At 44.7% G+C, this 24,556-nt stretch overlaps 1 protein-coding gene across 2 annotated transcripts in view; it reads right to left on the reverse strand.

The window, feature by feature from the left end:
- Window positions 1-10,626: 10,626 nt before the first annotated feature.
- LOC115198867 (carbohydrate sulfotransferase 11) overlaps window positions 10,627-24,556 on the reverse strand; it is an 84,080-nt gene continuing 70,150 nt past the window's right edge. For both annotated transcript variants that reach the window (XM_029761250.1, XM_029761251.1), the window contains 2 exons: window positions 14,634-14,863; window positions 10,627-13,886 (listed from right to left, as the gene is read on the reverse strand). In XM_029761250.1, coding sequence (XP_029617110.1) covers window positions 13,262-13,886; window positions 14,634-14,863 — 855 coding nt within the window. In that variant the 3' untranslated portion in view covers window positions 10,627-13,261. The remainder of the gene's footprint in view (window positions 13,887-14,633; window positions 14,864-24,556) is intronic.

A 24,556-nucleotide genomic window follows, 5' to 3' on the forward strand; every position in this document is an offset into this window, starting at 1 on the left:
TATGTTGGCACGGCTGCCATTTTGCATCCCCATCCCAAGGCCCTTACTTGGAAGTGTACTTCGCCAGACTGCCAAGAACCTTGCCCTCATCCAGGCCAAGATGGCGAGACACGGTAGTGATGACACCATAGACCTTGTTGATCTCTGCACCAGACAGGATGCTCTTGCCAGCATACTTGGGGGTCCAACATGTACACTGCAGCGTGTATGGGCTTCAGGCACACGTCTTCACGCTTTTTGATGTATTTCAGAACTGCAGTTTCCTCTGCTTGGAGCAACAGTGAAGTGGGCAGGGCAGTACGTTTTTCTTCTCTTACATCTGCAAGCAGAGTCTGAACATCAGACAGGATGGCATTGTCTCCCTCAATCCGTGCAATGGCTACTACTAAAGGTTGCAGGCTGCTTACCACTCTCTCCCAAAAAGCATCATCCAGGAGGATCCTCTTGATGGGGCTGTCCATATCGGCAGACTGTGATATGGCCATTTCATGGAGAGACTCCGTCCACTCCATGAGACTGTCAAACATGATGACAACACCACCCCAACAGGTATTGCTGGGCAGCTTCAATGTGGTGCTCTTATTCTTCTCACTTTATTTGGTGAAGTAGATTGCTGCTGTAACTTGATGACCCTTCACATACCTATCCTTGGCTCTGTATCCATTGTTTTCAGTGCCTTGATGTACTTGAGGAGCAGATTCAATGCATGAGCAGCACAGCCAACGGGTGTGATGTGAGGGTAGGACTCCTCCACTTTAGACCAAGCAGCCTTCATGTTCGCAGCATTGTTTGTCACCAGTGCAAATACCTTCTGTGGTCCAAGGTCATTGATGACTGCCTTCAGCTCATCTGCAATGTAGAGACCGATGTGTCTGTGCTCTTGTAGAATACTGGTTGAGGGGTGGAGAAGATGTAATTAATTATTCCTTGCCCATGAACATTCGACCACCCATCAGAGATGATTGCAATACAGTCTGCTTTCTCTATGATTTGCTTGACCTTCACTTGAACTCTGTTGAACTCTGCATCCAGCAAATGAGTAGATAAAGCATGTCTGGTTGGAGGGGTGTATGCTGGGCGAAGAACATTCAGAAATCTCTTCCAATACACATTGCCTCGGAGCATCAGAGGTGAACCAGTTGCATACACAGCTCGAGCAAGACATTCATCAGCAGGAGGACCATGAGCTGTTGCTATCGATAAGCTGTCTGATTCATCATTTTCACCTCGAATAGAAGTAGAGGGACTTTTGTCAGAGGTTGCTTGTTGTGAGCGCTGAGGGAACTTTATGCACTAGGCCAGATGATTCTGTATCTTTGTTGCATTCTTCACATATGATTTGGCACAGTATTTGCAAATGTACACAGCTTTTCCTTCTATATTAGCTGCAGTATCTTACAAAGGAGTTGTTTAATCTAACTGCTTAACTATTTATCTGTACATGGAATTGTATTTGCAAATTCTTTTTTTTACAATTTATTTTCTAATATTTACACTGGCTATGTGCACCATGGCATTTTCCTGTAAATATTAGAAAATAAATTGTAAAAAAAAAACAGCATATAACAGCATATACAATTAGATTAAACAACTCCTTTGTAAGATAATTTTTTTAAATGAAACGTATGGGAAACGGGTTAATTAAAAACCCACATGGTAGCAAAAACTAACTAGCAGAAATTGTTAACAAGTTCTAAATTATTTAAACACACTTTCCTGTAAGCTACTATTTACTAGTTAACAAACAATCATGTATGTCATATAAAATATATTCACCCCACCCAGTATGGTAATCAAAACCTACCAGAAAGCATGTAGTCCTTGGCTCAGACAGTATAGTAGTGTGGGCTCAATAGCATCTCATTAGTGTGCAAGATCTTGAGAATCAGCTGTACATGTGATGGAAGAATGCACTGTGCATTCAGAGTGTTGCAATTCCATTGAATTGGGAATAGTTTAACCAAAATATGCCACAAGACCTAGAATTGCCTTATGTGTATCCCTCAAAAAAGGTTCACTGTTATAAGCTAACTTTTTTGATAAATTGAAGCAAAATTCCCCAAATTCCAGGGTTTAACTTCCTTCCCATGGAAAATTTCCCACAATTTTTGGGAAATTTACCAGAAGGTTTCCGACCCTTTGCCACCCTAGGACTAAGTATATCCAATGGATTTCTATTATCTTTTCATATTTGACAGTACTGATACCATGCTACGTTAACCCATGTACCTTAATACGCCTTCATTTTTCTGTGTTTTTGTTCCTTCTCAGTGAAGTCGGAAGGGCATGACTAAGTAGTTAAAGAGCAGATTTGCTGCTTGTGTATTTCATGGTTGTGTTGCGTGCTTGTCTGTCTGCCCCGTTAAAGAGCAGATTTTCATGGTTGTAGAGGAGAGTCTCTGAAGTGTCAGTACCGTGTGGCTTAACGACCAGAGCGGGACCTCCTGAGACCCCATAACCAGAACACTGAATTACTCTTGGCTGTCTCTTCACCTCCTGTCTATACTGTATAGGAGAGAGTTGGGAATCAGGATGTGATCTATCTAGACTACTGACTTGCTTGTTTTTTCTTTTACTGTACTGTCCTCAGTAGATACTTACTGAAATTCCGAAATCACTGACGGCATGGGGGAAAAGACACTTGGGAGTGTGGTATTAAATGATGTCATTCTTAAAGTGTGTTATGGGCTTTCTCTGCCTCCTTACCATTCAGTAGATACTGTAGTTGTTGAGCATAGATAATGTTATTGTGACAGCATAGGGTTAAAACAAAATGTCTGCATTAGGAAAAGATGAGGAGTTGCAAAAAGTGAACACCAGATGGTTGAGAGAATGAACTCCCACTGTGTTACTGTTGAGTTAAGATGTTAGACATTTATTACAGTAGGTGGTTTTTATGAGGTGGCATGTCTCCAATGTTGGCCCATGTCTCTGCCTGGCTACAGAGAGGAATCAGAGAGGACTGCATCACTCTTACTACAGTCTGAGAATGTAAGAAGTAAGCAGCCTCTGTATGTTTGTTCTGTGTTTCTATGAGTAGTATGTACAGTATTCTGTGGGCATGTAACAATGTGCCTCTGTTGATGTCTAGACGCTCTGGTGTTAACAAGGGGTGCTGAACCTTGCATTGGGGCAGGGGGACAGAGAGGGGTGCGGGGGGGGGGTTGAGTTGACAGGTTTGACTATGGCTTGGGATAGGGGTACAGTCTGCACCAGGGGGACCATGAAATTGAAACCTAATCCAGGGGTCCTCTTTGGCCCCTCCAGTAGTCCCAGCGGACCTATGTGGCCCCCGGGCTTACTGCCCTAACTGAAGGGATAACAATAGCTGATTCACACTGGAAGCTAATAGGAAACAGATCATTTTCCCCCATGATTATTTTCTCTAGTGATGGGGTGTTCAGAGTGTGCCTCTATGGAAACTAAATCGGCCCAGTGTTGCTGTGAGAGATAATCATGACTGTCAGGGTAAACCTAATGAGGGTTATTAAAATGACAATCATCGTTGTTATGTTTTACTACTATGACTGGAGAGAGAGAGGGAGGGGTTGGAGAGGGGAAATAACTAGTAGGAAGGAGACATGGAGGAAGGGAAGTAAACTGAGAGATTCCTGCCACCCAGGGGTGAGATTCCTTGGTGACTGATGGAGTGGCGTCAGATGCCAGGGTTAGCCTTCTGACCTGAACTGTGCTGTTGCCAAGAGTTCAAATAAGAACAGATCTGGTATTTCTTGTCTACAGTCGGCCTGGTTCATAATCTAGCCGTGTCTTTATCACCTCTGAACCTTAGGTCTACAGTAGGTTTTATACTGGCTATGTCACTGAGGGGGACTGGGAGGAATCAATGACGCTGTGAGCAGGGCCCGATACCTCAGCATAGTACATTCGCTCTACTGAGGAAGTGAAACACCAATCGATTCTTCTTTACTTAGACCCCAACCGATCTCATTTGGCAAGAAACCCAGAAAGAAGGAGAAAGTGGTAGCCGCCAGGTGGGTGGTGAACATTCATTTGAGGTGGGAATCACACATCTGCGTGTGTGGCAACGTATGAAAGCCTGAGGGGGACACAGCCATGAGATACACAGAGTGACAGAGAACAGCATAAATAGACCGAGAGAGAGAGAGAATTGTTTTGGAGACCTGCGGTGATGCAACGCTTTGTCAGGTGTTGTATTTGCCTTTTAAGCATAAATAAAGCCCCAACTGATTACATGCATTCCCCCAAACCACAGATACCCACAGTGACACAGCTCACATGGACACAGCAGCTGTTAACAGCGGAGACAGCGGAGTCAATCACCACCTTCCGTAGACACCTGAAACCCCCCTCTTTAAGGAATACCTGGGATAGGATAAAGTAATCCTTCTAAAGTGGTTGTTCCACTGTTTATCATAAGGTGAATGCACCAATTTGTAAGTCGCTCTGGATAAGAGCGTCTGCTAAATGACGTAAATGTAAACTTCCCTTCCCTACACGTGAACACACACACTCCTCTGATGTGCCACTGTCAGCAGCCTCCCTCTAATGACAGAGGTTATAGCCAATGAGAAGGCTGTATTTCTGACAGGAGTGGAGAAATGCCTCTGTATGTGGAGAGATGCTGGATGTATTTCTGACAGGAGTAGAGGAATGCCTCTGTATGTGGAGAGATGCTGGATGTATTTCTGGCAGGAGTGGAGGAATGCCTCTGTATGTGGAGAGATGCTGGATGTATTTCTGACAGGAGTGGAGGAATGCCTCTGTATGTGGAGAGATGCTGGATGTATTTCTGACAGGAGTGGAGGAATGCCTCTGTATGTGGAGAGATGCTGGATGTATTTCTGACAGGAGTGGAGAAATGCCTCTGTATGTGGAGAGATGCTGGATGTATTTCTGACAGGAGTGGAGAAATGCCTCTGTATGTGGAGAGATGCTGGATGTTTTAGAATGGGAATGTTAACTTATTTCCTATGTCTTGGAAAAAGCATGTGGTGGAATTTACAGTGGCAGTAAGTTTCATGCATAACGTTGTATTGCGTTGTAGTTCTCTGGGTGGGTAGGTTATTTCTGCTTATATTTGGGATTGATATGCAGTTTAGAAAGGTGGTAGGAGACAGTACTGTGCTTTTATTAATGAAAGACTGATCTATGGCGAGAGAGGGATGAGAACCTTCCAACTCGTTTTTTTTAAATAGATTTCGTGGCCCTGGCCATTTCTTCAAAGGTGCCCACTTGAAAGGAACCACTGTGCTGACCACAATGTCTGTATAATGAGAGAGATCAGGACATTTCCACAGAGAGCAGGCTGTATGCATGCACTGGAACAAGTGGCCATATTGGGGTGGATTCAAACCAAGCTGTTGACATTGAGAAAGTCCCCTATGTGAACTACAGGGTGCAATAAATAGCAGATGCCTCAGTGACTCAGCATTTGGTTGATTCATCAGCATAGCAGCAACTTTACACCAGTTATAACTGTGCTTTCACAGTTCGTCAAATGTCTGTCATTAGATCCCTAGCTAGTTTCTATTTCTTCATGACAAATTTACAGAGATAGTTGTTCTGATTGTGAAAGAGCCACTGGTTCTCCAGGTAACGATCGCTCCTCTAGTACACAGGGCTGTAGGTTCAATCCCAGGCTCAGCTCCTGAGTGTAGTTGTGTTGTCACTCAGTAATGGGGGAAGGCTGGTAGATATCATGGGGTAAATACCTGGGGTTCCCTCTCCTGGAAAAAGCAGCAGTCGTGGATGAAATCTCCTGGAAAAACGAACTGTCCACTTTTTCCAGGAGATTTTATCCATGACTGTTGCTCTTTGCTGTTCTGGAATTGCACCCCAGGAATGTATACTGCCTTCAAATCACCCACTTCCTCAAGTGGCCGTAACTCCTCAGAAGGCAACCACACAGCACCTGGGTTTAAACCTACAACTCCGACTCCAACGCCAAGTTTGCCGATGACACAACAACATTGGTGAGACGGCCTATAGGGAGGTCAGAGAGCTGGCCGTGTGGTGCCAGGACAACAACCTCTCCCTCAACGTCATCAAGACAAAGGAGATGAGGACCAAGCACGCCCCCATTCTCATCGACGGGGGTGTAGTGGAACAGGTTGAGAGCTTCAAGTTCCTTGGTGTCCACATCACCAACAAACTATCATGGTCAAAACACACTAAGGCACTCGTAAATCAAATCAAATTTTATTGGTCACATACACATGGTTAGCAGATGTTAATGCGAGTGTAGCGAAATGCTTGTGCTTCTAGTTCCAACAATGCAGTAATATCTAAAAACGAATCTAACAAATTCACAACAACTAACTTATTCACACATGTAAAGGAATAAATAAGAATATGTACATATAAATATATGGATGAGCGATGGCCGTGCGGCATAGGCAAGATGCAGTAGATGGTATAGAATACAGTATATACATATGAGTAATGTAGGATATGTAAACATTATTAAAGTGGTGTTATTTAAAGTGACTAGTGATACCTTTATTAAGTCAATTTATTTAAGTGGCCAGAGATTTGAGTCAGTATGTTGGCAGCAGCCTCTCTATGTTAATGATGGCTGTTTAACAGTCTGATGGCCTTGAGACAGAAGCTGTTTTTCAGTCTCTCGGTCCCAGCTTTGATGCACCTGTACTGACCTCGCCTTCTGGATGATAGCAGGGTGAACAGGCAGTGGCTGGGGTGGTTGTTGTCCTTGATGATCTTTTTGGCCTTCCTGTGACATCAGGTGCTGTAGGTGTCCTGGAGGGCAGGTAGTTTGCCCCCGGTGATGCGTTGTGCAGTCCGCACCACACTCTGGAGAGCCTTGCAGTTAAGGGCATTGCAGTTGACGTATTTCTTCAGCCTCCTGAGGTTGAAGAGGCACTGTTGCGCCTTCTTCACCATGCTGTTTGTGTGGGTGGACCATTTCAGTTTGTCCGTGATGTGTATGCCAAGGAACTTGAAACTTTTCACCTTCTCCACAACTATCCTGTCGATGTGGATGGAGAGGGCACAACAAATCCTATTCCCCCTCAGGAGACTGAAAGATTTGGCATGGATCCTCAGATCCTACAGCTGCACCATCGAGAACATCCTGACTGGTTGCATCACTGTCTGGCATGGCAACTGCTCAACCTCTGTCCGCAAGGCACTACAGAGGGTAGTGCGTACGACCCAGTACATCACTGGGGCCAAGCTTCTAGCAATCCAGGACCTCTATACCAGGCGGTGTCAGAGGAAGGCCCTAAAAATTGTCAGACTCCAGCCACCCTGGTCATGGACTGTTTTCTCTGCTACAGCACAGCAAGCGGTACCGGAGTGCCAAGTTTAGGTCCAAAAGGCTTAACAGCTTCTACCCCCAAGCCATAAGACTCCTGAACAGCTAATCAAAGGGCTACCCAGACCCCTCTTTTACGCTGCTGCTACTCTCTGTTTATTATCTATGCATAGTCACTTTAACTACACCTACATGTACATATTACCTCAACTAACCGGTGCCCCCGCACATTGACTCTGTACCGGTACCCCCTGTATATACTGTAGCCTCGCTATTGTTATTTTACTGCTGCTGTTTAATTATTTGTTACTTTTATTTTCTATTTTTTTACTTAACACTTTTTTTCTTAACTTCTTCACTGCATTGTTGGTTACGGGCTTGTAAGTAAGCATTTCTCTGTATGGTCTACATCTGTTGTATTTGGTGCATGTGACAAATAAAATGTGAATTGATTTATGGCTCAAAATCCTCACGCCAGAGAGACACGACTCCTTCACACTTCTTACCGTTCTCTTTGTATATTTGACATTGAGAGTTGCAGAAACATACAAGAAATTAGGTTTGAACCCACAACCTCTTGGTTTTGAGTCAGGGACTTACCATTGGACCACCATCTGCTTCACATGTATGCTCATTCTCTGTACAGGAGATTGATCTTTTGTGTTCATCTCCACTTCAGTTCCACCACAGCTAGCAGATAGCAGCAGCTACCAATGTGGACCACACATGATAGCTTGTACGTTATACATACCACATGAATATTCATCCATCAAGGAGCACAAGAATGGCTCAGTAACCATGGTAACCCGGGAAATAGTTTTGGCAGACCGGCATGTGCAGGCTTTTCACAAACAAAACAGATGGCATGTTTTGGAATGCCAAGCTTGGAATCATCAGCTGGCATGGGGTGCCCATGGGTTGACGAGACAATATCCATGCCAACCAGAGAATACCCATGGAACCACTGGGCAGTGAGTGATAATGTGACAAATATGTATGCGTGATTAGCGTTTGCTATATAGAATGTTGTGTGTTTGTTGTGTCTGTTTGCATGCGCATGCTTGTATGCAGACAGTGAAAAAACACATTAGTCCGGGGCATCTGGGTTTGAGTTTCTGAGGCATTTTATTGTGAAAACATCAGACAGAATGAACCATGGAACACTGCTGGGGGAATCACAACTCTTCTCCCACTACCTGCAGTCGATATATTCAATTATTCATGTTTTTGGTGAGAGGGCCTTGATGATGAACCGACAGTCTGTCCCGTGAGAAAAGTCCAGGTGTGTTGCCATGGAGACCACCAGGAGGAATGTTATGAGTAGTCGGTGGTGAATGAATGAATAAATACAACGTAGCCTGTTGGAATGAGTTACTCTAAGGCAGCGCAGGTACAGTACAGAGCGACCTTTCCAATACACACACACACACACAGCTCAGATACACACTCGTTGGTACAGCACATTGTGACCTCTCCGACACACACACTGGCCGATGACATGGTATCTGACAGCAGAGTTTGCAAAGCCTCTTGATGTGGTCACATGAGTCTCTCTACAGGTGATCCGACTGTGTTAGTGTGTGGGATGCTGTTTTGAAATACAACTTTAATCTGACAGTTGAAGAGGGAGAGAGAGTGTGTGTGTGTGTGTGTGGACTGACAATCAGATGACAGTAAGGTGCTCCAATGAGAGGAATGAAAAGGCACAGATCATTTCAGCACCCATTGACTGAAATGTGGTGACCCTATAAAAGGTACTGCCTGTGGTGACTGAAGTGCCCTGTGGTCATGTACTGTAGGCTATGCAGGAGGCAACCATAGAATGGATTGGACATAATCATAAACTGTGTTCTATCTATATGTTATATTTCTATGAGGTCAATGAAAAGTGTGGAAGCTGCTGTGGAGTGTTGCTGACAGAGGGATACAACAGAACAACATAGAAAGACATAATTAAGACAGGGAAAAGGTAAATAAACGAGCTCTATTACCATTCCAGGCTTTGGTTTCTGTGCAGTTGAGTGGGAGATCTGCTCTAAACACCTTCCAGTGATTTCAACAGTTGGCAATATTTTGAACATTTCTGAAAAGCCTCATGGTCTGAGAGTTGGTACCAAAGGGCTAATTCGTAACAGCAGGAAACATCATGGGGACCCTTTTATGTGTAACACAAAGGGAGTTCCATGGGCATTATGGGGATGTTTTTACTGTTGCACAGATACTGATGGAATAAGAATATCTCAGACAGAAAGATAAACTATTCACAAAAAAAACACTGACAGATAACTGCCCCATCCATGCTTATCTCTGGCTAGAAACCCCCGGCCCCAGAGTGGATATGTTTACCTATGTGCAGAGGAGCGTGCACTTCCTGTGCTTCTGCATTTAGCAACACAGTAAATATGTAATTCAGTCCAACAATAGACGTCGTTCTCCAACAACATAAATATACCCGTACACTGGTCAATAAATACTTACAGCACAAGAACACTAAATGGACATGTCAGAATTGGATTCGGTGGATTTATAGGTAGAGTGAGCTAGGATATGGAATAAGAATGGAGAATAAAAAAGGTTTGAATCCGGTCAGTATTTCCACAGGGATCGTTAGGCTGGGCCTCTGTGGGATTTTAACAGCTCTGTTTGTATAAGCCAGCCCTTTTCCTGTTGGGAGGGTAGGGATCACTGACACTGTCCAAAAACCCACTTCTGTTTTTATATGGGGCTGTTTTGGGAGAGAGGTTGGAGTCAAGAGGAGAGCATAGGAGAGGACTCCATAACAGTTTGTTTGCAGTTGTGAAGCCTTTGGGTAAAGTGTCTCATTTTGGAGGCTAAATAGGCAGTTAGAGATAAGCTGAGTGTGTGGTGTTTTAAATGTGTCCATACCCAACCAAACCCCCCTCTCCCCCCCATACCTCACTTACCAACCCTCACTAGAGTACAGCTGCTGAGTAAGAGGCTGTGTGTGTGTGTGTGTGTGTGTGTGTGTGTGTGTGTGTGTGTGTGTGTGTGTGTGTGTGTGTGTGTGTGTGTGTGTGTGTGTGTGTGTGTGTGTGTGTGTGTGTGTGTGTGTGTGTGTGTGTGTGTGTGTGTGTGTGTGTGTGTGTGTGTGTGTGTGTGTGTGTGTGAGGAGGGAGAGCTCAGAATGCTCCCATTGTTTCTGTAAGTGGATGGGGTCGGAGATGTAGGCCAAACCAGCAGCCTTCCTCTTTATCAGAGCCAGATGTGGAGGGCCTTGTTCCTCCAAACCAGCAGCCTTCCTCTTTATCAGAGCCAGATGTGGAGGGCCTTGTTCCTCCAAACCAGCAGCCTTCCTCTTTATCAGAGCCAGATGTGGAGGGCCTTGTTCCTCCAAACCAGCAGCCTTCCTCTTTATCAGAGCCAGATGTGGAGGGCCTTGTTCCTCCAAACCAGCAGCCTTCCTCTTTATCAGAGCCAGATGTGGAGGGCCTTGTTCCTCCAAACCAGCAGCCTTCCTCTTTATCAGAGCCAGATGTGGAGGGCCTTGTTCCTCCAAACCAGCAGCCTTCCTCTTTATCAGAGCCAGATGTGGAGGGCCTTGTTCCTCCAAACCAGCAGCCTTCCTCTTTATCAGAGCCAGATGTGGAGGGCCTTGTTCCTCCAAACCAGCAGCCTTCCTCTTTATCAGAGCCAGATGTGGAGGGCCTTGTTCCTCCAAACCAGCAGCCTTCCTCTTTATCAGAGCCAGATGTGGAGGGCCTTGTTCCTCCAAACCAGCAGCCTTCCTCTTTATCAGAGCCAGATGTGGAGGGCCTTGTTCCTCCAAACCAGTTGCTAATTATAACGACACACACATGCAAACAGACAACTGACACCAATATTTTAGAAGCTATGACAGAATGAGGTGAGCTTGTTATTAGTCACCACGCCTGTCTAAACTAACAGTCAGAGGGACAGATGAATATAGAAGTGAATCATTTCTGTGCAGCTGTTACTTCTGCTCAGACCTAGCAATATAAAAATACACAACTTTCCCAATAAACGTCCCTCTCTCTTTGAAGTCTGAATGGAGGAAGAATGACAAAGGGGTGTAAAGAATAAAGAGGACTCCCTCCCTCCCAGCTTGGCTAAATAAGTTGTCTTCTCTCTCCCTCCGTCGCCCTCCGTCGCCCACTCCTGCACTGTCTATATGACTCTCTGTGATCCCATAGACTACACAGAGTAATGATTAGACACTGCACTTTCACCTGAGGGCGAACACAGACCTGACTTTCACCGCCAGACTCAAAGGCAGACGGTTCCATTATCGATCATTATCAAGGCAACCACTGCTCTTGTTTCTGATTCTGAGTAGTAGCCTGCGATGTAGATATGTATGTGGAATACTTTTCTCAGGCAATAGTTTATGTTTTCAATCACAGGATTGTAAATGTTTTGTAAATAATTGAATGTACCGAAAAGTACTGATAAGAGTTTAGTTGACTCTGTCCCTTTCTGTCATTGGCAGTGTTCCAACCGTTTGGCACCAGACTCAGTTGACTAAGGGGGAGAGAGGGAATAACTCTAAATCCCATGGGATGTCCCAGCTCTCACGCACAGAGAAACCAAAGCCACGGACTTCACTATATTGTACGCCCTTCGGAAAAAGGAAGAAAATTTAAATGTTATCATTAACAGTGTACCGGAGGCAACTCAGGACAAAAAACATGAAAAACAAAACTCATAAAAACAATTTTATCTTTAAAAATCTACTAAAACGTTCATCTGCCAAGAAAACAAATATTAAAATCTTCCTCTCCCCCCCACCCACTCCCCGACAGTAAAAGTAATTTAAATACAATTTTTTTTATTGCTGCTCGCAGCAATGTTTTCATAAGACAATAAAACCAAGACAAAAAAAAATAGACTTAATTTACTAAAATACATGATTGGTCGTCGAAGCGGGGGGGGGGGGGGTTATGACCCGCGGGCGGGGTTATGGCCCTCCCTGGTTTAAGGGCGTGGCGTGGGCAGGGTTATAAGATCCTGTCCCTTAAACCCTTTCACAGCCACACGGCCATCTCTTCTTCAGTTCCTCTCTGGGTCAGTGGGAGGCCCCTAACACCTGTCAATCACATACAGTGCACCCATTCATAACGGCACTTCCTTTCTCCTTCTGACCACTTCCTGTGGCTTAAAGCCTTGAGGGTGCTCAGCGTCTTTCTAAAATGGCCGCCGTTTCAGATCCTGCTGTGGGAGTCTGAGGCCTCACCTGGCAAACCTTCTTTTCACCTATGGCGATGGCGATCTTGACAGCATAGCTACTACTTTAGAGCAGTTGGCTGTAAATTGTAGCTCCACTGTTTACACCTGATGGTTCTAGAGGTCTTTAGAGCAAAGTCAATAGACAGCTATAATGAGGAGGGCTTGAGGTGGAGCCAAGAGCCAGTATACTTATCAAACGTATAATTGGTGGGTGCTATCAAACACACCCAGGATACAGCACACTGAAGGACATGGATGTGTTTTACAATTTGACGGAGTTTCGTTATTGTTCGTTATAAAATAAGCTCAGCTCCCATGATGCTTTGGGGCCAGGGCGCGTGCATGCGAGGCCACCATTTGCTGTGCAGAATCCAAAGCAGCCTAATTGGTCAAGAGTCCCACCTCATTTACATACAGAACACACATCGATCACTCTCCAAGAGTCCTGCTTCTCTCCTCTATTTCCCCTCTTAGAAAACCTCTGACATCAGCTCCACCCGAACCCTGCATTCTCATGGTATAGGATCTCCACTTCCTCCTTTATTACCTTCAGGACAACGCTGATTGGATAACAAAGATTCTTTCACATCAAATCGGATCCAGCACCTTTCCTCAATCTCTGTCCCTCCCATTCACCTCAGCCCTTCCTATTCACCCCCAGAAACAGTGACGACAGTTTTTGAATAAAGCTTTCGCAAAAATATCCATTCTCCTCTCTCTCAGTTATTTTTTTCTTCTCTTATTAAAAGTGGATCGTGCCCAGAGTCCCAGCTGGCTAGTCATGTCCTGGTCCGCTAGTCGTTAGTCCAGTCGCAGATAGTTTGGCGTGGAGTAGTTGAACATGAGGAAGTCCAGTTTATACAGCTGGAAGAGCTGGCCGTGCTGCTGGGAGCTGATGTTGCTGAAGAACTGGGCCGTCATGCTGTCTGTGGTGCGGGTGGACTTGGCGTAGGTCGGGAAGCGCAGCGACTCGCCCACCCCCGCCAGCCGCAGAACGTAGTTGGCGTCTTCCTCCAGGGTTTCGTACTTGCCCACCAGGTCATAGTGGATGTGACAGGGGTGGCACAGCTGGTACACCGTCTGCCAGTGCTCGTTGAGCGGGCCGTCGCGTTGCGTGGCCGGGTCGACAAGATACTCGGCGAACTCCCGGAACTTGACGTCGGCGCCGTTGAGCAGCGCCTCCTGCGTGGCGTTCTTGCGGTAGCGGCGGACGATCTTGGTGCCGAAGCGGCGGTGGAAGGAGGAGTTGTACTTGAGGGTGAACTTGTTGCGGTAAGCGGAGACGAGCCTCTCGAAGGGCTCCCGGACGAACAGGAATTTGAGGTAGCTCTTGAGGCGGTGGTTGATCTCAGCGATGCTGTACTGGTTCAGATATTTCAGGTTGGATGGGATGTGGGCCTCGTTGGAAGGGATCTCCATAGGGTCACTGGGATGGAGAGAAATAAAGACCATGAGGAACAGAATAAAAATAACACAAACAATGAAAAGTATCTCAATTCTAGTAGTAGGAGTGGTAGTAAAAGTAACAGCAGTTATAAACACTGAGTATACAAAACATTAAGAACACCTGCTCTTTCCATGACATAGACTGACCAGGTGAATCCAGGTGAAATCTATGATCCCTTATTGATGTCACTTGTTAAAGAAGGATTTTTAAGCCTTAAGACAATTGAGACATGAATCGGGTCTGTTTGTCATTCAGAGGGTGAATGGGCAAGATAAAATATTTAAGTGCCTTTGAACAGGGTATGATAGTACGTGCCAGGAGCACCAGTTTGTGTCAAGAACTGCAACGCTGCTGGGTTTTTCACGCTCAACAGTTTCCCGTGTGTATCAAGAATGGTCCACCACCCGAAGGACATTCAGCCAACTTGACACAACTGTGGGAAACATTAGAGTCAACATGGGCCAGAATCCCTGTGGAACACTTTCGACACCTTGTAGAGTCCATGACCCAATGAACTGTTCTGAGGGCAAAAGGGGGAGATGCAACTCAATATTAGGATGTTATGTGACAGCGTAGTCGTATCAGTAGTAATATTATAAAATAAAACATTATCCACTATTCAGCTTTTCTTTTTACATCAATAATCGTTTATTTATTGTGTTCCTTTCAGAAAATGTGTCTTGCATGTTATCTCAAATCTTAATAGTAGTTTCCTATGCTACTGACCTGTACTTTCCGCGTCCCGTGAGGACCATCATGACGCGTTTCCAGTTGGTGCAGGCCACCTTGGGGACATAGCAGTAGATGAGCTCATGCTCCTCATCCACCACCAGGTGTTTGAGGTCACCAGGGGTCAGGACCCGGCGCTTGCGGCTGGATGCACTCTGGGCCCGACATGACTCTGCTACCTGGTCTCTCCTCCCCTGGTGGAGGATGGCGGCACTGGAGAACTCCGACTGGGGGAGCGAGAGAGAGAGAGAGAGAGAGAGAAGAAGAAAAAAGGAGATATATTAATCTTCTGGAATACAAATGATGATCTATGGGGAGCTGACTAATACAATATGCATAGTTCCCATTTCATTCAACAGTAGCTCACTTGATCCACACATTTCAGTGTACAGAAAGAAGGATGGGGAAGAAGGGAGGGAATAATGGAAAGGGGAGAGGAGGAAGTGACGGAGGGCTGTTCTTGATCTAAAGAGCAGGAATGTTTTCTTAGAGCTGGTGATTGTTTTTGTTCTGTACCCTAAATAACACTTTCAGGGAATGCCCTTGTTTCCCCGGGGACTCTAAATCGATCAGACCGTGCCCTGTGTCGCTGCACATTCTCAGACACACGCACGTGCACACACAGCACGACAGCCAGTCAGTGCCACAGCTGTATGCCATACCAGAGAGTAGAGAATAGGGCTAGGCCTTTGAGGAGGGTTGCTAAAATAACTCCTGTCTGGGACCACCTCCATGCTCTCAGCACTTAACCAAACTAAAAGCCTTGTGTTAGCGCTTGAACCCCTCCATGAACCATTTATCAAGTGACACGCATATACAGTATATGGCATCTAAGTAAACGTGAACAAATCATGCTTTGTACACCTAAATATAACTGTGAGACAGGTTCTGCCAGTTAAGATCAATTAGCCATTGAAGAGATAATGTGGAGTACAGCACAGAGATGGGAAATATGGTCAAACAAAAAGCTCAGAGAGCAGATGCGGTGGGGTTATGATAGTTCCGTTTCACGTCACAGTCCATTACCCTTTAAGTAAAACCCATTCCCTTTAAGAGGTCATCAGAGACTGATGGTCATGAGTCACTGAAACAGCAACACTGAGATATTACTACTACTGCTGTTATGGTCGAAGTCTACTGTGCATCTAAAAACTGCATAATAATCCCTACATAACGCACTACTTTTGTCAAGGCCCTGGGCCCAAAATTAGTGCGCAATAGGAAATAGGGTGCTATTTCAGACGCACTCTATGTCTTTATCTGAGTTCCTGTCCTAAACACAGGTACGGACAGGTACTGTACTGTGTGTTTACATTCTATAGTAGAGTAGTTGGAAGGCTGTGGTGGGGTTCCTTTGTATTCAGGAACCTTGGACGAAGACTGAGCTAGACCCATACACAGCAGAGAGACAGGACTGAGCTACAGCCATACACAGCAGAGAGACAGGACTGAGCTACAGCCATACACAGCAGAGAGACAGGACTGAGCTATAGTTATACACAGCAGAGAGACAGGACTGAGCTATAGTTATACACAGCAGAGAGACAGGACTGAGCTATAGTTATACACAGCAGAGAGACAGGACTGAGCTATAGTTATACACAGCAGAGAGACAGGACTGAGCTATAGTTATACACAGCAGAGAGACAGGACTGAGATACAGCCATACACAGCAGAGAGACAGGACTGAGCTACAGCCATACACAGCAGAGAGACAGGACTGAGCTACAGCCATACACAGCAGAGAGACAGGACTGAGCTATAGTTATACACAGCAGAGAGACAGGACTGAGCTATAGTTATACACAGCAGAGAGACAGGACTGAGCTATAGTTATACACAGCAGAGAGACAGGACTGAGCTATAGTTATACACAGCAGAGAGACAGGACTGAGCTATAGTTATACATAGCAGAGAGACAGGACTGAGCTATAGTTATACACAGCAGAGAGACAGGACTGAGCTATAGTTATACACAGCAGAGAGACAGGACTGAGCTATAGTTATACACAGCAGAGAGACAGGACTGAGCTATAGTTATACACAGCAGAGAGACAGGACTGAGCTATAGTTATACACAGCAGAGAGACAGGACTGAGCTATAGTTATACACAGCAGAGAGACAGGACTGAGCTATAGTTATACACAGCAGAGAGACAGGACTGAGCTATAGTTATACACAGCAGAGAGACAGGACTGAGCTATAGTTATACACAGCAGAGAGACAGGACTGAGCTAGTTTAACAAGGCACGTTCCCTCTGTCTTTCTACTGTATCTGTCTGTATGTCATCTGTCTCCCATCTCCCTCCCTCTCTATCTCTCGACATGTCAACTTCACTTCTCCGCAAATTAGTTTGAGAGGCCCGAGCGAGTGACTGAACAAACGACTGATGCTTGATAATGAACGAGTCGGAGGGAAAAAAGTGACACCCTCCTCCTCACCATCATCTTTTTTCTCCCCCTCTTTTTCTTTGTCTTATCTCCATTACTCCATTGTCATGCCACATCACATCAAAGCTGACTGGGAGGGAGAGACACTGTGAACACCAGCTCTTTGTTAAGTGGAATTTTCACTTTTGCTCCTCGCAGGGCTAATAAAGGCCCTAGATCACACTGAGCACAACTTCATGAAGTGAAAGAACATCTCTCCATCTCTCTCGGTGGAGAACAAGAACTATAATTAACGGAGTGACAGAGAGAGAGAGAGAGAGAGAGAGAGAGAGAGAGAGAGAGAGAGAGAGAGAGAGAGAAAATCTTGTCATGTCTCCCCCTTCCCGTTGGATAGTTAACTTCTTGTCGTTTTATCTCCTCTTCTATCTGAGGAGCGAGCGAAGCTCTTATGTAGTGGTAATGATGGGAGGAGCAAGAGATGGAGAGGTAGAAGAGGATATCAGAGATGTGTCTCTCCATAGAGACAGCCTACAGTGATGGATGTCAGAGCTCACAGGCCCTAAGTGATTCTGCCATGCTGTTCTTATGGGAGAACAGACACGATCCAAGTCTGTCTCTGAGCCTCAACCTACAGCAACCTACTGTAGAGTAACAGTGCAGACATTCAGTCTGCATACCGGTAAGTACATGAGCACAGCGCTCTTCTCCTGCCTGTGTTAGAGTCCTCCTAGCTATCTGGATGAGCCATCGCTCTTTGACGGTCTCTCCCTCTCTGTAGTCAAGTGGTTTCTCAAACCCTTGTATCAGATCAGCACTTCCTCTGTAACTACAACAAAGTCCTCATCGATTGAGAGTCTGTGTGCGTGATGTCTGCAGTCTCCAATGGCATCTCCTGTTCCATTCCCTCAGGGCGAGCTGTCAATCAAAAACGCCAGCACGTCTGATAATGTTAGAGTATCCGTGTGTGCATGTATACTGCGTGTGCATGCAGCAACATTTCCAGTTTGCTAAAATCAGTATGTCCCTCCCTGACTCCATAAGTCCATTTATTCCCAGATATATGAATATGGTAATATCAAGTCAAGCCTGTCACATTTCCCCACATCAAGCTAGCTTTTGGTGATGAGCCAAGGGACTGTGTGTTTTTGTATTCACAAAAGTGTTCTCTTCTGTAACCGCACTTTTGTTAGTGAAATGTATGAGTAATAAGGAGTTATTAATATCTGTGTTTCCATGTTTCATTTCTTAATTTACTTTCTGTCACGGCTTAACAGTCTTACTGAGGTTTGTTATGATGTTGAAATATGCGATTGCTCCTCTTCTGCACAGCGCAGCTATAATAAATAGCCCATTGCAGTTCTGCTGATGGTCGCAAACACTAACGACACAAGCTCTTTATAGGCACAGGTGACGTACTAGAGGAGAGGGGAGGAGGGGAGGGAGAGACTAAAGGCTGGCAGCCTACATGGATACAGTACAACTTCATTCACTCTGTTTTAGAGCAAATGTAGGATACAGTTGAAGTGGGATGTTTACATACACCTTAGCCAAATACATTTAAACTCAGTTTTTCACAATTCCTGACATTTAATCCTAGTAAAAAATCCCTGTCTTAGGTCAGTTAGGATCACCACTTTATTGTAAGAATGTGAAATGTCAGAATAATAGTAGAGAGAATGATTTATTTCAGCTTTTATTGGTTGGGATGGTGTTCTTCAGCTTGCAAGCCTCCCCCTTTTTCCTCCAAACATAACAATGGTTATTATGGCCAAACAGTTCTATTTTTGTTTCATCAGACCAGAGGACATTTCTCAAAGAAGTACGATCTTTGCCCCCATGTGCAGTTGCAAACCGTAGTCTGGCTTTTTTATGGCGATTTTGGAGCAATAGCTTCTCCTTGCTGAGCGGCCTTTCAGGTTATGTCAATATAGGACTCGTTTTACTGTGGATATAGATGCTTTTGTACCTGTTTCCTCCAGTATCTTTACAAGGTTCTTTGCTGTTGTTCTGGGATTGATTAGCACCTTTCGCACCAAAGTACGTTCATCTCTAGGAGACAGAATGCGTCTCCTTCCTGAGCGGTATGACGGCTGCGTGGTCCCATGGTGTTTATACTTGCGTACTATTGTTTGTACAGATGAACGTGGTACCTTCAGGTGTTTGGTAATTGCTCCCAAAAATGAACCAGGTCTTGGCTGATTTATTTTGATTTCCCCATGATGTCAAGCAAAGAGGCACTGAGTTTGAAGGTAGGCCTTGAAATACATCCACAGGTACACCTCCAATTGACTCAAATGATGTCAATTAGCCTATCAGAAGCTTCTAAAGCCATGACATAATTTTCTGGAATTTTCCAAGCTGTTTAAAGGCACAGTCAACTTAGTGTATGTAAACTTCTGACCCACTGGAATTGTGATACAGTGAATTATAAGTCAAATAATCTGTCAGTAAACAATTGTTGGAAAAATTACTTGTGTCATGCACAAAGTAGATGGCAAAACTATAGTTTCTTAAAAATAAATTTGTGGAGTGGTTGAAAAATGAGTTTTAATGACTCCAACCTAAGTGTATGTAAACTTCCGACTTCAGCTGTATGCTATAGAGTGGGAGAGATAGTTTAAGATTGATGGAGGGACAGGAGAGAGAGAGAGAGAGAGAGAGAGAGAGAGAGAGAGAGGACTAAGAAAGAGAGAGAGACAGGGACAGAGAGTGATAAAAAAAGTGTAAGATGTGCATCATTAACCCTGGTGAGTGGACTCTCCTGAGGAGGCAGCAGGGAGAGGAGAACCAGAGGGCAGAAGGACCCTCATCCTCCTCTCTGGACTAGACTACTGTAATAAACCTGTATTACAGTAATGACAGGGACAGGAGACATGAGGACAGACAGATAGAGGGAAGGAAATGAAAGAGGGAGAAGGACAGTCAGAGGGGAGGAAAGGAAAGAGGGAGAAAGACAGACAGAGGGAAGGAAAGGAAAGAGGGAGAAAGACAGACAGACAGACAGAAGGGAGGGAGGAAAATAAAGAGGGAGAAAGACCGACAGAGAGGGAAGGAAAGGAAAGGAAAGGAAAGGAAAGGAAAGGAAAGGAAAGGAAAGAGGGAGAAAGACAGACAGGGGGAAGGAAAGGAAAGAGGGGAAAAGACAGACAGGGGGAAGGAAAGGAAAGAGGACGAAGGACAGACAGACAGAGGGAGAAGGACAGACAGGAGGGGAGGGAAGGAAAGAGGGAGAAGGACAGACAGAGGGAAGGGAAGGAAAGAGGGAGAAGGACAGACAGACAGAGGGGAGGGAAGGAACGAGGGAGATGGACAGACAGAGGGAAGGGAAGGAAAGAGGGAGAAGAACAGACAGATAGAGGGGAGGGAAGGAACGAGGGAGAAGGACAGACAGACAGAGGGGAGGGAAGGAACGAGGGAGATGGACAGACAGAGGGAAGGGAAGGAAAGAGGGAGAAGAACAGACAGATAGAGGGGAGGGAAGGAACGAGGGAGATGGACAGACAGGGAAAGGAGAAAGTCCGACAGCCATAAGTGTAGGCAGGAAATCCTTGTCTGCATGCCAGTCTGAAATGGACAGAAACATCCAGCTGTAAATCCTGCTCCTGAACATATACTACACCATACATCTGATGAAACTCTGAAATGGCTCCAACTTTGCAATTGTTCTACCTCTTCTCTGTGTGTGTGTGTGTGTGTGTGTGTGTGTGTGTGTGTGTGTGTGTGTGTGTGTGTGTGTGTGTGTGTGTGTGTGTGTGTGTGTACTTCATCTTCTTGAGACCACGGGTACTTCAACACACCCACGCCTGATTCTCTGCTCTATATGTCAACAATGACATTCAACAAACTTCTCCCTGAGGCCATCATTTAGCCTACTGTATGTACACACCTTACACTACCCTCCATTTCAATCAGCTACAGTATAGAACACCAAAACAAAAGATACACATTAAGCTCTTGGCATCCTGTACATTATCCTACAGAAAACACACAGGAGAACATACATAGTACCCCCGATAGCCCTACACTAAACCCAGCCTTCCCTCCCTCTAGTGCAGTATTAAGCAATGATTTAACACACACACGGACCGACGGGTGCACGGACACACAAACACACACCCAACCCTTGCCCTTACAGGCCCCGGTCCATAACAAGACAGAACAGTTTGTTACATAACACCCTCCGAGCGCACCGCTACACAGGATACATGCTTTAATTAAAACAAAATACAAGAAAGGCTAGTAGTTTGACACCACCTGATTTAATTCCCTCACCAATCATTCATTCAAGAAGATCTAAATTCATATTCCTATAAGACTGATTGAGATCAATCAAATGACTGACTTGGAGATGCAGTTTGGACGTGTCACCGGTGAAAACGTCAAGAATTATCATTCACGATTGACAATGATGGTGGCCTATTTTGACTTTAGGTAGCCTATTCTGAATTGGATGTTTGTGGGTATTAAAAATGTAAAATTTTCTTGAGGAAATATGAGTGGGCATAGGCAGACGTTGCAATTGGAGGATGCATTTTATGCACATGCTGTAATGACAGGCTGATCAATCTGTCGGTACAAACTTTAAGTAAATGATGATGTCATTTACAAAAACTGCTCCCGCATCACTGTCTACGACCACAGACCTGCATCTCAAGAGTGTGTGTGTGTGTGTGTGTGTGTGTGTGTGTGTGTGTGTGTGTGTGTGTGTGTGTGTGTGTGTGTGTGTGTGTGTGTGTGTGTGTGTGTCACTGACGGCAGTCTGCCTCCCCCCTAGTCCATTGGGCCTTGCTGATCCTCCAGTCTCAAGGCAGATGTAATGTACATCCTGTGAGTGAAGGCAGCCATTTTGTGCCCGTGCCCCAGAATAGAAGGAGCGCAGTTGGCAGGGTAACTGCTTGGCTGGCTGACACACACACTCTCTCTCTCACTGCATTTACTGTCAGTCTCTGTAGTCCATTTGAGCTTAAAACAATGTCACTGATCATCCTTGAGCTGTTTCTACAACTTGATTGGAGTCCACCTGTGGTAAATTCAATTGATTGGACATGATTTGGAAAGGCACACACCTGTCTTTATAAGGTCCCACAGTTGACAGTGCATGTCAGAGCAAAAACCAAGCAATGAGGTCGAAGGAATTGTCCGTAGTGCTCCGAGACAGGATTGTGCCGAGACACAGATCTGGGGAAGGGTACCAAAAAAATGTATGTAGCATTGAAGGTCACCAAGAACAATTTGTTACATAACAGAGAGGATCATGTTATTGACCAGGTCGGGCTCAGTCATGGAATGGAAGTGTAGGCCTACTGTATGGGTCAATACATAACTGAAAAATCTGACTGACATCAAATCAATAACTAGCATCCTACTACAACTCACTCAGTGTCACGTCCTGACCAGTATAAGGGGTTATTTGTTATTGTAGTTTGGTCAGGACGTGGCAGGGGTGTGTTTGTTTAGAGTGTTTAGAGTGTTTCGGGGTTTGTTGGGCTATGTTCTTATTTAAGAGGGTGTTTTGTTTAGAGTGTTTCGGGGTTTGTTGGGCTATGTTCTTATTTAAGAGGGGTGTTTGTTAAGAGTGTTTCGGGGTTTGTTGGGCTATGTTCTTATTTAAGAGGGTGTTTTGTTTAGAGTTTTTCGGGGTTTGTTGGGCTATGTTCTTATTTAAGAGGGTGTTTTGTTTAGAGTGTTTCGGGGTTTGTTGGGCTATGTTCTTATTTAAGAGGGTGTTTTGTTTAGAGTGTTTCGGGGTTTGTTGGGCTATGTTCTTATTTAAGAGGGTGTTTTGTTTAGAGTTTTTCGGGGTTTGTTGGGCTATGTTCTTATTTAAGAGGGTGTTTTGTTTAGAGTGTTTCGGGGTTTGTTGGGCTATGTTCTTATTTAAGAGGGTGTTTTGTTTAGAGTTTTTCGGGGTTTGTTGGGCTATGTTCTTATTTAAGAGGGTGTTTTTTTTAGAGTTTTTCGGGGTTTGTTGGGCTATGTTCTTATTTAAGAGGGGTGTTTGTTAAGAGTGTTTCGGGGTTTGTTGGGCTATGTTCTTATTTAAGAGGGTGTTTTGTTTAGAGTGTTTCGGGGTTTGTTGGGCTATGTTCTTATTTAAGAGGGTGTTTTGTTTAGAGTGTTTCGGGGTTTGTTGGGCTATGTTCTTATTTAAGAGGGTGTTTTGTTTAGAGTGTTTCGGGGTTTGTTGGGCTATGTTCTTATTTAAGAGGGTGTTTTGTTTAGAGTGTTTCGGGGTTTGTTGGGCTATGTTCTTATTTAAGAGGGTGTTTTGTTTAGAGTTTTTCGGGGTTTGTTGGGCTATGTTCTTATTTAAGAGGGTGTTTTGTTTAGAGTGTTTCGGGGTTTGTTGGGCTATGTTCTTATTTAAGAGGGGTGTTTGTTAAGAGTGTTTCGGGGTTTGTTGGGTTATGTTCTTGTTAGTCTATTTCTATGTTAGTTCTAGTATGTCTATTTCTATGTGGTGTTTGTTGGGTTGACCTTCAATTGGAAGCAGCTGCTCCTAGTTGCTTCTAATTGAAGGTCCTATTTAAGAGGGGTGTTTTTCTATGGGATTTTGTGGGTAGTTGTTCCTTGTATAGATGTAAGCCTTACAGGACTGTTTATCATTGTTTTTGTATACGTTTGTTTTGGTTTTCCTTCTTTCTGCCTAATAAAAAGAAGATGAGAATACACACTCCCACTGCATTTTGGTCTAATCAATATGACGCCCGTGACAGTCAGTCAGTGTGTTTTCACCTATCCTCTCCTAATCCACAGCTAAGAAGCCCCTTGAGACTATTACATTTAATCTCACACAATAATACAACAATCTGGTTTTGCGACATTCACCAAGGGTGAAAAGAGCAGAAAATAGAAAACGATTTATTTTCCCACCCAGCCGAGGAACTGCACACCTGGCAAAGGCATTGTCTGAATTTCATTTTCAATTTTCTTCTCCTAAATTGTATTTGGAAGCAACTAGAGCATCTGCTTTGGTCAGGGATAAACACATCAGCATGCTGCAAGCTGTACATTTCCCAATGTCAGATTCTGCTGTGTGTGTGAGCTGCTCTCTGGCTCTCCACATTACTCTACAACCAGGGATGTAGTGCAGCCGGAGTGAGGAGGAGCGACGCTCCCTCACTCTTTTCAATTTGACAATACACAGAGCAGGTAAAACCTTTCCTGAAAAAGGTTTTATATTTTAGTTTTATATATTAAATTAATTACAACAAAAATTCCACAACAAACTAAATAAATATGTATAGCAGCCTAGAGGTAAATGGTGGTTTCTTCCCTGTCTTCTCTCTGTCGATTGTAAGAAGGATGAAGAACTATAGGCTAGCCTAGTGGTTAGAGCGTTGGGCCAGTAACCGAAAGGTTGCTTGATTGAACCCCCGAGTTGACAAGGTGAAAATCTGTCATTCTGCCCCTGAGCAAGGCAGTTAACCCACTGTTCCCCGGGCGCCGATGACGTGGATGTCGATTAAGCCCCCTGCACCTCTCTGATTCAGAACGGTTGGGTTAAATGCAGAAGACATATTTCAGT

The sequence above is a fragment of the Salmo trutta genome, chromosome 8 (genome assembly GCF_901001165.1).
Source record: "Salmo trutta chromosome 8, fSalTru1.1, whole genome shotgun sequence".
Taxonomy (NCBI): Eukaryota; Metazoa; Chordata; class Actinopteri; order Salmoniformes; family Salmonidae; genus Salmo; species Salmo trutta.